This window comes from Pristis pectinata, chromosome 6, assembly GCF_009764475.1.
Source record: "Pristis pectinata isolate sPriPec2 chromosome 6, sPriPec2.1.pri, whole genome shotgun sequence".
NCBI lineage: Eukaryota > Metazoa > Chordata > Chondrichthyes > Rhinopristiformes > Pristidae > Pristis > Pristis pectinata.
In genome coordinates, this window is record NC_067410.1 from 87,228,989 (window position 1) to 87,244,305 (window position 15,317).

General features: G+C 35.8%; 1 protein-coding gene across 5 annotated transcripts in view; it reads left to right on the forward strand.

Annotated features, from left to right (window-relative positions):
* Positions 1-15,317, forward strand: part of opa1 (OPA1 mitochondrial dynamin like GTPase) — an 81,983-nt gene that overhangs the window by 16,144 nt on the left and 50,522 nt on the right. For all 5 annotated transcript variants that reach the window (XM_052018218.1, XM_052018215.1, XM_052018216.1 and 2 more), the window contains 10 exons: positions 768-854; positions 2,339-2,452; positions 4,189-4,269; positions 6,042-6,116; positions 6,649-6,720; positions 7,366-7,465; positions 8,502-8,632; positions 9,425-9,497; positions 9,722-9,794; positions 14,345-14,460. In XM_052018218.1, coding sequence (XP_051874178.1) covers positions 768-854; positions 2,339-2,452; positions 4,189-4,269; positions 6,042-6,116; positions 6,649-6,720; positions 7,366-7,465; positions 8,502-8,632; positions 9,425-9,497; positions 9,722-9,794; positions 14,345-14,460 — 922 coding nt within the window. The remainder of the gene's footprint in view (positions 1-767; positions 855-2,338; positions 2,453-4,188; positions 4,270-6,041; positions 6,117-6,648; positions 6,721-7,365; positions 7,466-8,501; positions 8,633-9,424; positions 9,498-9,721; positions 9,795-14,344; positions 14,461-15,317) is intronic.

Consider the following 15,317-nt stretch of genomic DNA (forward strand, 5'->3'; position numbering starts at 1 on the left):
CAGCCTTGGAGCTGGGAAGTCTCCCCTTCAATGGAATTTCTGAGTGCAATTCAATGGTCCTGCAACCAGTGGTCTGCTGAACATAGGCTGTCCTGCAGCCTCTGCTCAGGAACAGCCCAGTTACCAGCTTATTTGCTGGCACATCTATGTGGATTTCAGTTGAAGATTGGCCCCATAGTAGAGTAAAAGAACTAAGGAGCTAAAACCCATTCTCATTTGGTTCTGTCAGAATCCTCACTTTTACCACATCTCAGCCTTAGTTGCTGCTCTTTATGTACCACAATCACAATTTCCATAGTCAATGTCAAAACACATAATCTTTGATACTTCTAGACATCTCAATCAGAAAAATGTTGGTTGGAAGTGACTGCCAGTAGTTCTTGTGACTTGTAACTGATACAGGTGAAGTGTAAAGGCACATCATGCTCAGTAGAAAGGGGAAATAATGCCAGATCTTAAATGTTTCATTTTGGATATTTTACTACTTTTACTAGCAAGTTCAAAGACCTCTAAACCATCTTTCACTAATTAGTTCAATTCTTCTCATCCGTGGTTGTTAGATCAGTAAGCTTTTCTCTAATTAGTCTTAATTCAGATGAAAACATCAGTTTCTTTTAAGGTACTTGCCAATGTTTATTAACTCATTGTTAAAGGGTTAAATGTTTAGGAAGTACTTGGTTCAAAATTATTCAGGTACCTCTGAATTCTGTTACACACTGTGATGTACAATGTTATTATGTACCTCAATAGAAGAATTCTTTTTCTAGAAGTCTTTGATCGATTTGTATTCTGAAGTATTGGATATTCTATCGGACTATGATTCCAACTACAACACCCAGGATCATCTGCCTAGGGTGAGCAGCGAATTGTCATTGTGTTTCATTGTTTGAATAACATTCTAGGACAAGATTAGACATATGAGAGTTGGTGGTACAGCCCATCTAATATTGGCATTGTTTTTCTTTGTTTGAGTAATGTTCTGTGATAACGTTAGACAAATGAACATAGAACATTACAGCACAGTACAGGCCCTTCGGCCCATGATGTTGTGCCGACATTTTGTCCTGCTCTAAGATCTATCTAAGCCTTCCCTCCCACATATCCCAGTTTTTGTATCATTTTATGTGCCTATCTAAGAGTCTCTTAAATGTCCCTAATGTATCTGTCTCCACCACCTCTGCTGGCAGTGCATTCCATGCACCCACCACTCTATGCGTGAAAAAAAACCTACCTCTTACATCCCCCCTATACCTTCCTCCAATCATGCCCCCTCATGTTAGCCATTTTCGGTCTGGGAAAAAGTCTCTGACTGTCCACTCGTCATCTCGTACACCTTTATCAAGTCACTTCTCATCATCCTCCGCTCCAAAGAGAAGAGCCCTAGCTCACTCAACCTATCCTTATACGACATGCTCTCCAATCCAGGCAGCATCCTGGTAAATCTACTCTGCACCCTCTGTAAAGCTTCCACATCCTTCCTATAATGAGGCGACCAGAACTGAGCACAATACTGCAAGTGTGGTCTAACCGGAGTTCTACAGAGCTGCCACATTACCTCATGGCTCTTGAACTCAATAGCCCAACTAATGAAGGCCAACACACCGTTCTTAACAAACCTATCAACCTGCGTGGCAACCTTGAGGGATCTATGGACATGGACCCCAAGATCCCTATGTTCCTCTACACTGCTGAGTCCTGCTATTAACCTTGTCTTTTGCCTTCAAATTAGATCTTCCAAAGTGTATCACTTCACACTTTTCTGGGTTGGACTCCACCTGCCACTCCTCAGCCCAACTCTACATCCTATCAATGTCCTGTTGTAACCTACAGCAACCTTCTATGCTATCCACAACACCACCAACCTTCATGTCATCTGCAAACTTACTAACCCACCTTCCACACCCTCATCTAAGTCATTTATAAAAATTAGAAAGAGCAGGGGGTCCCAGAACAGATCCCTGCAGAACACCACTGGTCACCGACCTCCAGTCAGAATACACTCCATCTACAACCACCCTTTGTCTTCTATAGACGAGCCAATTCTGAATCCGCACAGCCAAGATCCCATGCTTCCTGACTTTCTGAATGAGCCTTCCATGAGGAACCTTATCATACGCCTTACTAAAATCCATGTACACCACATCCACCGCTCTACCTTCATCAATGTGCTTTGTTACGTCCTCAAAGAATTAAATCAGGCTAGTGAGGCATGATCTGCCCCTGAGTTAGTAAATGAGTTAGTAGTATAATCTTTCTGCCACTGATCCATGTTTACATATGATTTTTATGTATACTTATAATGCTTTACTTTTAAATAGCAGAAGTTATTTACTTCTAGGTTGTTGTAGTTGGAGATCAGAGTGCTGGAAAGACCAGTGTGCTGGAAATGATAGCACAAGCTAGAATATTTCCTCGAGGATCTGGTGAAATGATGACTCGTGCACCTGTCAAGGTGAGTTTTCAGGATTTAAGAGAGATCTATACTGTGTGACTGTAAAACACTCAAAACAAAATAAGGAAGTAACCATGGATAAATATTTGTTTTGTGTTGCTTAAAATATTCATTTTAATTTGCATGTTCATTTATGGAGACTTGATTTGAATTACTTGAAATTGACATTGGTGTCACATTATTATTTTGTGTATACTTTTGAGAAAAGTAATATACTCAGAATTTATTAATGATGAATTATTAATTCTGTATACTCTGAGAATTTATTATTCAGAAGCTATGGTTATTTGCAACACCTGTTTGAGTTATAGTACTTTCTATTTTTAATGCACAGTAAATTTTACATTAAATTGACACACCTTTTAATTTATATCAATTCCTACGTCAAAGAGAAGGAATAGTAAGACTGAGAACCTTTTTTTAAAGCAGGAAATTAATTTAAAAAATGTATATATCATTACTTAATTAAGTGAACTCAGATAGTTGCTGAATCCTACAAAACCAAATGGATGAAAATTTGGACCTGTTCAGTGCAGTGTTACCTAATCTCAATCCAAATAGCAGCTCAGATTCTACAGTTAACTACAATGTCTAAGTCAAGCAAAGGGAAAATTGACCAATGTTTGCATCTTGATCATTATCCACAATCTCTGCTAAATATTAGATATTGATTGATGGTGAGGTTGGAGTCAGCTGAGATAGCTTGCCAAGCAATTAGGCCAATTGGTGCATACTTCTCAGTTCACACAGGAAGACTGAGCAGTTGGCATGGTGCCTTTTATGATTAGCACTACATACCACCAAGAAATCTACATCTGTCCCATGACATTACTGAATTTGAATCAAATATAACACTGTTCTCCGCAGACTTGCCAGGTTGTGGTGATGGGAGAATAACTTCACAGATACATTAAAATGATTTAGAGAGTTATTACTAAGAGACTAAATCTGAAACATAAGTTTTTTTTGTTTCTTCCTGAAGAGAGATGAAAAAAAATGTTTCTCTTTTGTGCCACAATTACTTCAATAATTTGGGGGTATTATAGGGTGAAGAAGCTCTTTTACTTTCCAGTGCAGTTTTTGCAAGTTCAAGAAAATTAGAAAAATATCAAACTAATTTCTGTTTTCTAAATATTTCTGGAATAATTCTTTTGTCATAATGATGGTTAATAAATATTCAAATGCAGAACTGTTATTCAGAACTATATGTGAGATAAAAATCTGAGCATTGACTAGTTTACCTGAAAGACCTTTAAAATCTGTGTACACTTAAGTTACGTTATGGTAATATTATTAGTGGAATTCCTGTCATTTACATTACTCAGTTTTTCTGTTTATTTTTTGATTCCTATATAAATGCTTGATTTATATTTAAAAGAAATGTTATATTTTTGTTACAATTAGAACATAAATTGTATTAAAATATCGAATTTCAAAGGTGAAAGTGTTATTTATTAACTGTCTCAAGCTGCATTTGTCAAATGAGCAATCCCATATTTATGGTATCCCAAGCTATTTATTCTGAAGTTGGAGCTAAGTTAATTTTTCACCATCTGCTATATTAATCAAAATAGTTAAAAAATATATTTTGATTATAACACAAGCACAACAATAATAAAGCACAAACAAGAAGGAAGAAATTAAAGCCTGTGTATTTATTTAATCTCTGTTCATGAACTTCTATGGATACTGCCCTTTATTCATGAATTAATTTTTGTGGATTTGATTTGATTCAGGTAACATTGAGTGAAGGACCTCATCATGTGGCTATATTTAAAGACAGCTCACGAGAATTTGACCTGACCAAAGAGGAAGATGTGAGTTCTGATAGGATTTTTTGTACCTGATCAGCATCATTTAGAATCTTAAAAAGGTTTTATAATCTACATTAAAACTTAGTTCTGAAATAGCTGAGCAAAATTATCACACCTATAATACTTCCCACATAGTAAAAATAATCATTTGATTAAATTAATTTTCTTAATGTCATGTAGGCTGGAATTTTTATATTGCTTCAGGGTAAATTAATTTTAATTGGACTTTCTCTGTGTGTTTAGTGAGCATACCAAACAAAATTTCTCAGAGATGTCCTCGTCTAGGCATTACCTGGATTAACTTCACAACCACCAAGTTTCCCAGTAGGTTCATATACAATATGTGTAATATACCTGATTACAGGTTTTGAATACATGGTTTGGAAGTATTCCATTCGTTTCGACAAACCAAAACTTGGAATTTTGGGGTCATAATTGACGAAAGTTGACCGAACAATGGAATTGAATATAAAATGGTCAGATTGCAAGTGCCATCTTGTTTCTCTGTAGCTATGCCTAGAGATAGTAGACATTACTTTAGTGGAAGAAATTATATTTGTGTCTTTTTAAAATGATTATTAATTGTTTTCCAGTTTGATGAATAATAAATGGTGACTGTGTTTATAACCAGTCCCAGTCCAAAGTTTTCACGTGTGTAACAGAAGTATGTAGCGTGGGATAGCTTACTGAAATAACCTACCAGACTCGCACCTGGAGCAATAATAGCTGGAACCATGACTTCTCATTACAGCTTTTATCTTGAGGCAGTGATAGCTGACTATACCATGATACTAAAACATCCATTATCAAGTCAAGAGTAAAGTTTTTTGTGATTATGAATGTGATAAATATCTGCATCCTTCAACATATTGGCCACACTATCCTCCATTACCTCTGCTTCATCCAGGCAGATTGAACTACATTTAATTAGTTCCGTTCTTATCTGTCAAGTCATAATCTGGAATCTTTGAAGGTTCTATCCAAACTACAGGGTCCTTCTGGAATTACCTCCCTGAATATTGTGGCCAATCTACCTCTTTCTGCTCTTTTAACAAGCTCCATAAAACTGGTCCTTTCACTAAACTTTTGATTATTTTGATATCACCTTGTGTGGCTCAGAGTCCCAAAGGTCATTATTAATGTTGCTCATGATGGCCTTGTAGCATTTTGCAGTATTAAATGTTACTTTCAAATGTGTATCATTGTAGTTCTTGTCATCACATGTAACATTGACAGCACTTGACTGTGTCTAAGGCTCTCCCTCTTGATGCCGCTTCATCTTCTATAAACTTCGAGTGGTCTAAAATTCTCATTGTGTCAATCATATGATAACTGACTAGCTTGTCTCTGGTTCTCTAACGTGTTTATTTAAAAGTTTGTGCCATTGTCTTTATTTTTGTCACAGCACTTGATTAACCTCATCTCTCAATATTTCCTCCAATTCTACAAACCCTCTTCTTTAAGCCCCCCTTTATACTCATTCTGATCTAATCCACATCGTCCTCCTTCATCTGACTGTTGCCGATTGCACGAGCTTTCTGAACTGCTTTCTTAGAACTACCTTCCATAAACCCCTTTGTCAATTTATTTCCCCCTTTTTTTGAAATGCAGTTCCGTGATCAAGTTTAGACCATTCATTGTAACATTTAGCTTTTGTGTTAATCATATCTCCCAATGGTGTAGAATAATTTTCTATGTTAAAGGAGCTATACAGGTCTTGCATGCTTCTTAGATATAGCTTCATTGCTGATCTATTTCTGCTTTTATTTATGTAGCTAGCAGCATTGCGCAATGAAATAGAAATAAGAATGAGGAATAGTGTAAAGGAAGGACAAACTGTCAGTCCTGAGGTAAGGTGATACAATGTACGCCAATGCAATTTGTGCACTAGTGTGTTTGAATAATAAAATTAGGTTTGGGAGAATTCAAAGTTTATTTTTCAAAACACTAATTTTTGATGTTTGGATTTTCATGTTTGCTCAAATCGATTTGGAGAAATGACATTATAAAACCGTACATTATTAATAGAGCTTGAAATTTTTTTGTCATAATTAATCTAAATCTTATAGGAGAAAATCTGAATGTGTTTTAAACCCATAAAAGCTATTTTACAAAAATTGAAGCTTTCAAAGTGGAAGAGTGAATTGTACACCAGATTTTATTAAAAATTATTTGGCATCATAAGTGTTCTGTCAGTAATGAACCAAAATGAATTTTTTGTATTGTTTAATCTTTAAATTAAATTTCACATCAATAAATTATATGAGCTTGCCACTTATGGACACTTCTAAGCATCTATTTCTATGGGTTAATTTGATATATATTTAAATGTGTTATTAATTTAAGATTATTGTTTGCATTCATATTTTGTGTAATTCGTAGACCATCTCACTAAGTGTGAAGGGTCCAGGTCTACAGCGAATGGTACTAGTAGATCTTCCTGGCGTTATCAGTGTGAGTATCAGAAAGTATTTTCTTTCTAAAATAAAGGAAATCTGATGCATCTGCAGCTTTTATACTTCATAGGACTAGGGTTATAAGTCAAAAGTCTGATTAATGGAACTGTATTAACAAAATGCTCATTTTAGTCAATGATTCTACTTTAAAACCCGATACAAAGAATTAGCTTTCCCTGTGTGGTAACCTGCTGCTGTGAATGTGTTACTGAGCACAGAACTAAATGGAAGAAACACTGGAGGCTACTCAGAGTGTGATAGATTGGGGGAAATTAGCAATTGAGGTTTTTTAAGGCATTATGCATCCTGGTTTTGAACTTGTATTTTTTAATGGTGCAATTGTTTGGAAATGCTGCCCATAGCCATTGAAGAAGTTGGAAAACAAAGTTTTAGGTGTTTTTTTTGTTGTTGACATTGGTTCTCCATACCATTAACCAATATGCTTCAAGTTCATTTATGGATTATTTATTGCATTGTAAACCTATCATTTGAGTTTACATTTGAAAATGTAATAGTCTGTAAATGGTCTTAATAAGTAGATCTTTTATGTTATGCAAAGCTTGAACCTTTCTTTTACAGGATGGTGGCAGAAATATGTTCTGTTACCTTACTGAACTTTATGGCTTTTTTTCCTATGTTGAAGACGGTGACTTCAGGAATGGCTGCTGACACCAAGGATATCATTTTTAGCATAAGCAAGGCATACATGCAGAACCCTAATGCCATCATCCTTTGTATCCAAGGTAAGGATTCAAATATATTTACCAAAAAACATTGTTGGTGAGGAAATATTCCACTTTCATTTATTCATTTTACAGGATGTGAGGGCAAGGCCACCATTTATTACTCAATTCTAATTGCCATTTAGATGATGTTGGTGAGCCGACACCTTGAACTGCTACAGTCCAACTGTTTACACTTTAGGTGTTTTGTTGCTTTAAGTTCACATAACATATCAAAGTGACTAACCTGATATCCTGTATTAATTTTAATACATGTAATTAATGTTTTGTGTGTAATATCTGATTACATTAGATAATGTAAACTTGTTTTTTTTTCTGTATGACAAACATGATAATACAACAAATATTCTCCGCAAGCAAAAAGCAATGCTTTTTTAATCTGTGTTCTGATCCCATTGGGAGAACTTGGTGCTCTAAATATGCCCAGTGATCCTCTAAATAAATGCATTTGCTTTGCTTTTTCATCCGATCTTTGCTAATCATTTTTTTGCACTTAAATGTGAGCATAGGTTGCATACTCATATCTTTGTGTTGGGCACAAACTCACAGTATTTGAGCCTTCCATAAAGAGTTCTAATTGAATGAAATTGCCAAGTCCAGATTGATGCAATTAAGGTACTTTTTCAAAGCCCTGTGACCTGAAATGTGTGTATTTTTACTTTTGCCATGAAACTAACTTATCCCAACTCCAGCTTGAAATAAGTTGCTAACAAGAATTTAATAATAAGTTCCACAATATTTCTTGTATCTTACATGATGCAAAATATTATACCATATTTATAAATCTACAATCTGAAACTTATTAATTTTAAGACTTAGATCGTAGAAGTAATCAGTATGGGTGATTAATAAACAACTTTATAAGTTTTACTGAGGGATAGTGAAGAGCTCCTTTAATTGATGCAGCTTGATGTTTGCATTGTGACTGCTTGGGAGGAATCAATCTTTAAATATTAAGTGTAAGGTATTTATTTATTACATTATCTTTCAGAAGTTACCTTGGTAATGCTGGATCTTGTACTGTCTTGTCTTTCAGATGGATCTGTAGATGCCGAACGCAGCATTGTAACTGATTTAGTCAGCCAAATGGATCCACAAGGCAGACGGACCATTTTCGTATTGACAAAAGTGGATCTAGCAGAAAAAAACCTAGCTAGTCCCAGTCGAGTAAGAGTCTTTTTATGTTTGATAATGTTAAAAGAATATTTGAAATAAATATGTGTGGTCCCTTCAAAATTGAACTCTTAACTTTAATGTGCAGCAAATAAAGTTGTTATTGTGCACGAATACTATTCATTCGTTGTTTTATGCATTGTGAAATATTTATAGTCATTTTGGTTTTCCCAGCCTTTTTCTATTTTGATTTTACAACAATTGTGATTAATGATTCAATAAAATATATTGGGCAAAACTAACATGCATAAAGTAAGCTTGCTAGAAAGTATGTAAATTCTCATTTGATATAATCTGCTGTGTGCAGTTCCCACTGTAGTATGCTCTCTCACCTCCAAGTAAATTAGCTGTAGTGTCAAGTTGATAATTTCCTTCCCACTTGTTAACCTCACTTATACTGTGGAGGTAGCTAGGTTTCAGATTACATGACCTGTAAATTCCGTATTTCAGGATTATTGTTATGGGTGAATAAAGATGTATTGCAGCTAAAATAAATCTAGGCAGCATTAAAAATCCTCGCAGAATGAAGCATTCTTCAAAAATTAGTTGGTCTTGAACAAGGTAGGTAGGGTAAGCATAGAGCTGAATCTTTTAATAACCCACACTCAAGGCTTGATATACAAATGTAAAACCATCCTGCAAAGTTGCCAATAGCTATCTTAGTGACTGTCGGGAAGCACACAATTTCAGTTGATCATTCATTTATGCTTGTATCTAATATTTCTGCAAAATTGTTATTTTAAAACTAAGCATGATATTTAGTTTCTGTTATTTGTACATCTGCAGATTCAGCAGATTGTGGAAGGCAAGCTGTTCCCAATGAAAGCTTTGGGTTACTTTGCAGTTGTTACTGGCAGAGGTAAGGCTTCATTGCACCTTTTTTTAAAGATCTCAAATTTCACACAATATTAGTTTCAGTGGCAAAGGAATCTTTTGCCAGAAAACTATACTTCTAAAGGCTTTTTGAAATTAGGATCAGTACAAGCATATTTTTGTCAAGGAAAAATATTTTCAAAAATTACTATATTTTCAATGTATTAAAATGCTTGTGTAAACTTTTGTGCTTTTTTTTAAATAAAACAGGCAACACCAATGAAGGTATTGATGCCATAAAGGACTATGAAGGAGAATTTTTTCAGAATTCAAAACTATTGAAGTAAGATTTTCAGTTCTTAACATCTTTCTTGATAATTTTGATTGCCGGAGGGTGAAAGAAAGAATTTGAGAGGCAAGTCATTTGCTGCTTCCAAGAGCATATTCAGAGATGGACACATTCCATTCCATGCACCTCCAAGATAAACCCAGGCCCTCTTTCCAAGTCTGCTTCCATGTTAATGGATGACAAGAGGGTTTCTCCCTACTTGATACACACAATGTGAATCCAGTTAACAGTGAATTATGTGGGTACAGTTAAACTATATTACTTCAGTTTAATAAATTTAATTCTTTTGAAGATTCACAAGAACACAAGAAAATAGGCCCTTAATTCCCTGTTCTTTTAAAAATTTATCTGTCTCCATTTTAAATACTGTGATGTTCAAGCCTTCACAACCCTCTGGTGCAGCCAAATTTAGAGGTCCGCCACCCTCTGTGAAAAGAAATTTCTACACACATCCATTTTACATGACCCATCCTTCATTCAAGACTCTCCCAATGGTGAAAATACCTCAACATCTACCCTGTTGAGCCCCTTCAGCAACTCTTATGGTCATCAGTCATTTTTCTAAATTCCAAGGAATAATCAGAATCAGGTTTATTATCACCGATATATGTCGTGAGATTTGTTGTTTTGTGGCAACAGTACAGTGCAAGACGCAAAATTTACCATAAGTTACAAAAATAAATAACTAGTGCAAAAGAGGAATAATGAGGACCATTCAGAAATCTGATGATGGAGGGGAAGAAGCTGTTCCTAAAATGTTGAGAGTGGGTCTTCAGGCTCCTGTACCAATGGTAGTAATGAGAATAGGGCATGTCTCTGATTCATGGGCTGAAATACATACACATTTGCAGTTTCTCTGCATTTAGATGATAATCCATCTTTTGATTCCTCCTACCAAAGTGCATGACCTCCTTTTCCCACATTTTTTTTATTAACTTGGCAAATGGAGTTTAATTCTACCTTAAGTCAGAGGTTAGTAGTTTTATTTAGAGCATATTGAAAGGTGACCACTTTTAAGGTGGAAAACATATTAAAATTACAGCCAGTTATCTGGAGTCACTGAGAGTTCTATGTGTGCTTGTTTAAAAAAATACTAGAAAAATGGTTAAGAAGACAAAGCCACTGAGACAGATTTTCCAGTGTTCTGCCAAAGATCAGGTGAACCTTATGGAAATCCAGGATCTATGCTTCTGCTTTACTTATTGGGTTCAGCCTGGAGCTCCTTCCCTCACCCACCAGATGCGGATGGCAGATAAGTGTCACCTTCTCCCCACCCTTCCATGTCCAGGAGGCAACATAGCGAGGACTTATCAGGGTGAAGGTCTTGGAAGGCAGATAGCTGAGGCCCACTTCTGGAATTCCCGGATAGTCTTTGTTAGATGGCATGGCTAAGGATGGAAAATCACTTTCTGTCAAAGCTGGAGGTATTTTAACAGTTTTTAACTTTCTCTAGTATTCAAATACATTTTAAAATCAAGATTCCTGTAAATTTAAAAAAAAGTAATACCATTAATTTAAAAAAAACACTCTAGATGATTAAAAGCACTAAAACAAAATGTTTTTTAAATTATAACTTGCCTATACTCTTCTAATTTCCATGTTGGGAATCTCCATTTGAGTAAGTGGAGATTCTTGTCTTCCTGTCTTTAGTTACCTAGAAACAGCTAAACAAGCACTAGCTACAGCCAGCATGATGTGATCTTTTACATTTTTAAATATTAAATAAAGCAGTCAGGATTGTTTTTAAAGAGAGTAGCAGCAAACTATAACTTAGATTATATTAAACTATTGCTAATATGATTATAACTTTATTGTTAACATGAGGACCAAAATCTGATTTGCATTCTAAAATAATCATTTGATTAGTTCCATAAATTCAAGGTTGCTGTTCCACTAAAACTGGAATAGATGTCGTAACATGTTTGATAAAAGTTGTTATCAGACTTTTATTATTGATTTTTATCTTCATTCTCAGCCAATTTAAATGTTATTACTGTTAAACGTACATCTTATAGACTCCGTCTATACCTCTCGTTGCCTTAGTGAAGCAGCCAACATAATCAAAGACCCCACCCACCTGGGTCAGTCTCTCTTTTCTCCTCTCCCATCAGGAGGATACAGGAGCCTGAAGTTCAAGGACAGCTTCTATCCCACTGTGATAAGACTAATTGAATGGTTCCCTTATACCTTGAGATGGACTCTTGACCTCACAATCTACCTCGTTATGACTTTGCACCTTATTGTCTACCTGCACTGCACTTCCCTGTAGCTGTGACACTTTACTCTGTATTCTGTTATTGTTTTTACCCTGTACTACCTCAATGCACTGTGTAATATATTAATCTATATGAACGGTATGCAAGACAAGTTTTTCACTGTACCTCGGTACAAATGACAATAATAAACCAATACCAATCTTGTATACCATTTGATTAACTCTCTGGGGGGTTCAATTTTTTATTGGATGCATCAGAATTGCAGACTTTCAGTCCAATTTCATTGTTCATACTAATGTGCCTTTTTTTTTCCTCATCAAATGATCTTGCATATTTTTTTGTGTGTACATCTGATGTGTATAGAAAGCAGTTCACTCTGACCTTGTTATCCATGAGGGATAGGGATACAGACTTCCTATGGATGACAGAAAAGTGTGGTCATCATTTAAGGCCTTCTCCAATGTATCCAAAAAAACTCCCAGTTCAAAAAAAACATGCCCTATAATATTCTAACAGCATTAATATGCACTAATACACATATTAAAACATTTAAATATTTTTGTGGTTGCAGAGCCTAGAGCCGTAGACATAATAAGTCTTTATTCAATTACTAATGCAGACAAATGGGATTAGTGTAGATGGGCAAAATGTCGATATGGACGTAGTGGGCGAGGGGCCCATTTCTGTGCTGTTCAGCTCCGTGATTCTACTCTCAGTGGCACCAAACACCTTAACTATAAAGTGCCTGGTGGTTCTAGTGCATGACCTGTTTGTGTATTTGTTTCTCTGTGTCGAGGGCTTTTCTCAGCCATCTGCTACATTTCATATCCCTCCATAGTATATTGCCTCGATAAATTTGATAATCAGTTTCCACGCCAGTTTTTTCAAGTGGCTGCCTGTGGTTTTTGTTTATGCAGTGCACTCTGTGATTTCAAAGCCAATCACTACTTGTAAGTATCGATACATTCTCTGGAATTAATTTGAAGGTTGGTTTTTGCTCATATCAGTGGTTCCTACATTAACTATAAAACCTCTGAAAATATGTGAGCTGGTGTCTGGAGCTGACCTTACTACTACATGGGAAAGCAGAGCGACAAATGGTGAGGGCTTGGTGTAATGGAAAACTCTAGTCAAGCAGATTGTCTGCTGTCCAATGTTATGTGAACCCTCTTTCCACAGAGGGACACATTTGTCTGAATTCACACGGGTCCAAATTTGTGGGTTTTTTTTAATGGAGTTTAACTGCTGAAAATTCACTGTGTATCCCAATGGGGCATCGATATGGTTCTTGTTTGACCAGAATCACACTATCCATTAGGCTTGCCAGATTCTTGGACCAGAATGAGAACAATCCCTGTCTTGCAGTAAATGTTGTAACTATCAGCCAAATAAGTTGATCATCAGCAGTGTCCTGGAGTACTGTTTATATGTCTCACTCAAGTACTCATTTAGCAACATTGCTCCATGGTGGGCTTGTTCTGCCAAAATGACCCCACTTACCTCTCTCCAGGAAGATGATCTGCACTTACTATATATTTGCATAAATTAGCCACATGTAAATCCTGGAGTCTGTGTCCACCAAAACTAGAGATACCATTACCGGAAGGACTGTTGCAGTTAAAGAAAATGGCTCAACACTACCTTCTCAAGGCAGATAAGGATGGGCAATAAATGCCAGCCTTGCCAGCGTAACAAACATCATATCAATGAATATGTGAAGAAAAAATGTTGATTTTTGTTGTATAAAATGATATACTCAGAATGGGTCAATGGCTCAGTCAGAGTAGCAATAGTGTCAATTTCCTTTGTGCTTTGATTGTTGGAACTCGTGGCTAATGTTGGTCATGCAATTCCGGTTGCTAGTGTTTTGTGAAAGTAGTAGTGTAAAACTTTCTGTCTTTAGCTTTTTATGTCTTCTGTAACAGATTTCTTGAAGTTGACGTTGTTTCTTTGTAATTTGTTGTTGCTGACCTCGTGTAGAGGGAGAAGTGGTTGACTTGGCTGGGTACTTCTCATAACAGCTGCAGTTTAGTGGTTGGTTAACAGGAGAGCAGGAGTTGCCATGTTTGTTTTCATACCAGTTAGTCCACTTGGTATCTAATTGAACTCAGCCAGCAAACAAAAACGTTAGAACTAAATAGAAATGGTACTCATGATCGCAACAAATTAACCTCTGATATATATAAAACATCGACCAGTAGCAACCAACAGGCTACTCATTGATAATCAATAAAAGCTTATCTAATGTATCATTAAACTTAATTATGATGCCCACTAAAGCTGTATGATGGTATATGAGAACAGCTTTTGATTTCTTTTCCATTATAGGACAGGAATGCTGAAAGCACACCAAGTGACAACTAAGAACCTGAGCCTAGCAGTATCAGATTGTTTCTGGAAAATGGTGCGAGAGTCTGTGGAACAGCAAGCTGATGCATTTAAAGGTAATCATAAATAAGCACTGACTAATGCATTTATCAAATATGACTAGATTACAATTTGAGCTGTTCTGTTTAATAACATTAGAATTAGGCATCTTTGTAGATGAGAAATGCAGGAAAGACTAACTGTTTTAAACTTCTGAGAACACAAGATTGACTATTGAAAGAGAAATTGATGAGCTGCCTTTTTTTTGCATATTTTAGGGAGAAAAATTTGAAAGAGTCAAAAATTACTGTTTCTGGGTTTATGAGACATAGCCTGAATTTTGCAAGAAGTACTTGACAGTTCCCCATGTAACCATTCACAGAGGTTCTAAGTTTTATTCAGATGTTCAGCGTAGCTTTACTGATTGCACTCTGCACTCTGATTGTAGACTCCTTATGGAGTTAAGTGAAGTTGCCCAGAACTGCACAACACCCCATCAGCTAAGTTAGGGAATTGGCTCAAATCGAGCATTGAGATATTGAATGGGCATGCATGAAGATAAACATTAATGTTTGTATATTTTGTTTTAAATTGTTTATTTGATTATTTTGTGCTTTTTTTCTCTTAATATTTTAATTTTTCAACTTTACAAGTTTGGATAGTTAAATGTTTTGGATATCTTCTGGATGGTTTTGCATTGTGGGAGGCCCTGTTAATGTGCCAAAATCTGGCCCAGTGATACCTTTTGCAATATTTTTTAAAACAACTAATGGGCAGTCAGATTTATTCATGACATTTTCCTCCAGTACAAATTATTGAGAATAATGTTTAACTCAAATAGCGAATTTTCAGAATAAGTACTTAAAGGGGGAGTTCTTTTTATTTTTAGTATTGCATAATGTAAACTTTATTTACCAACGTAGATGGACTTCAT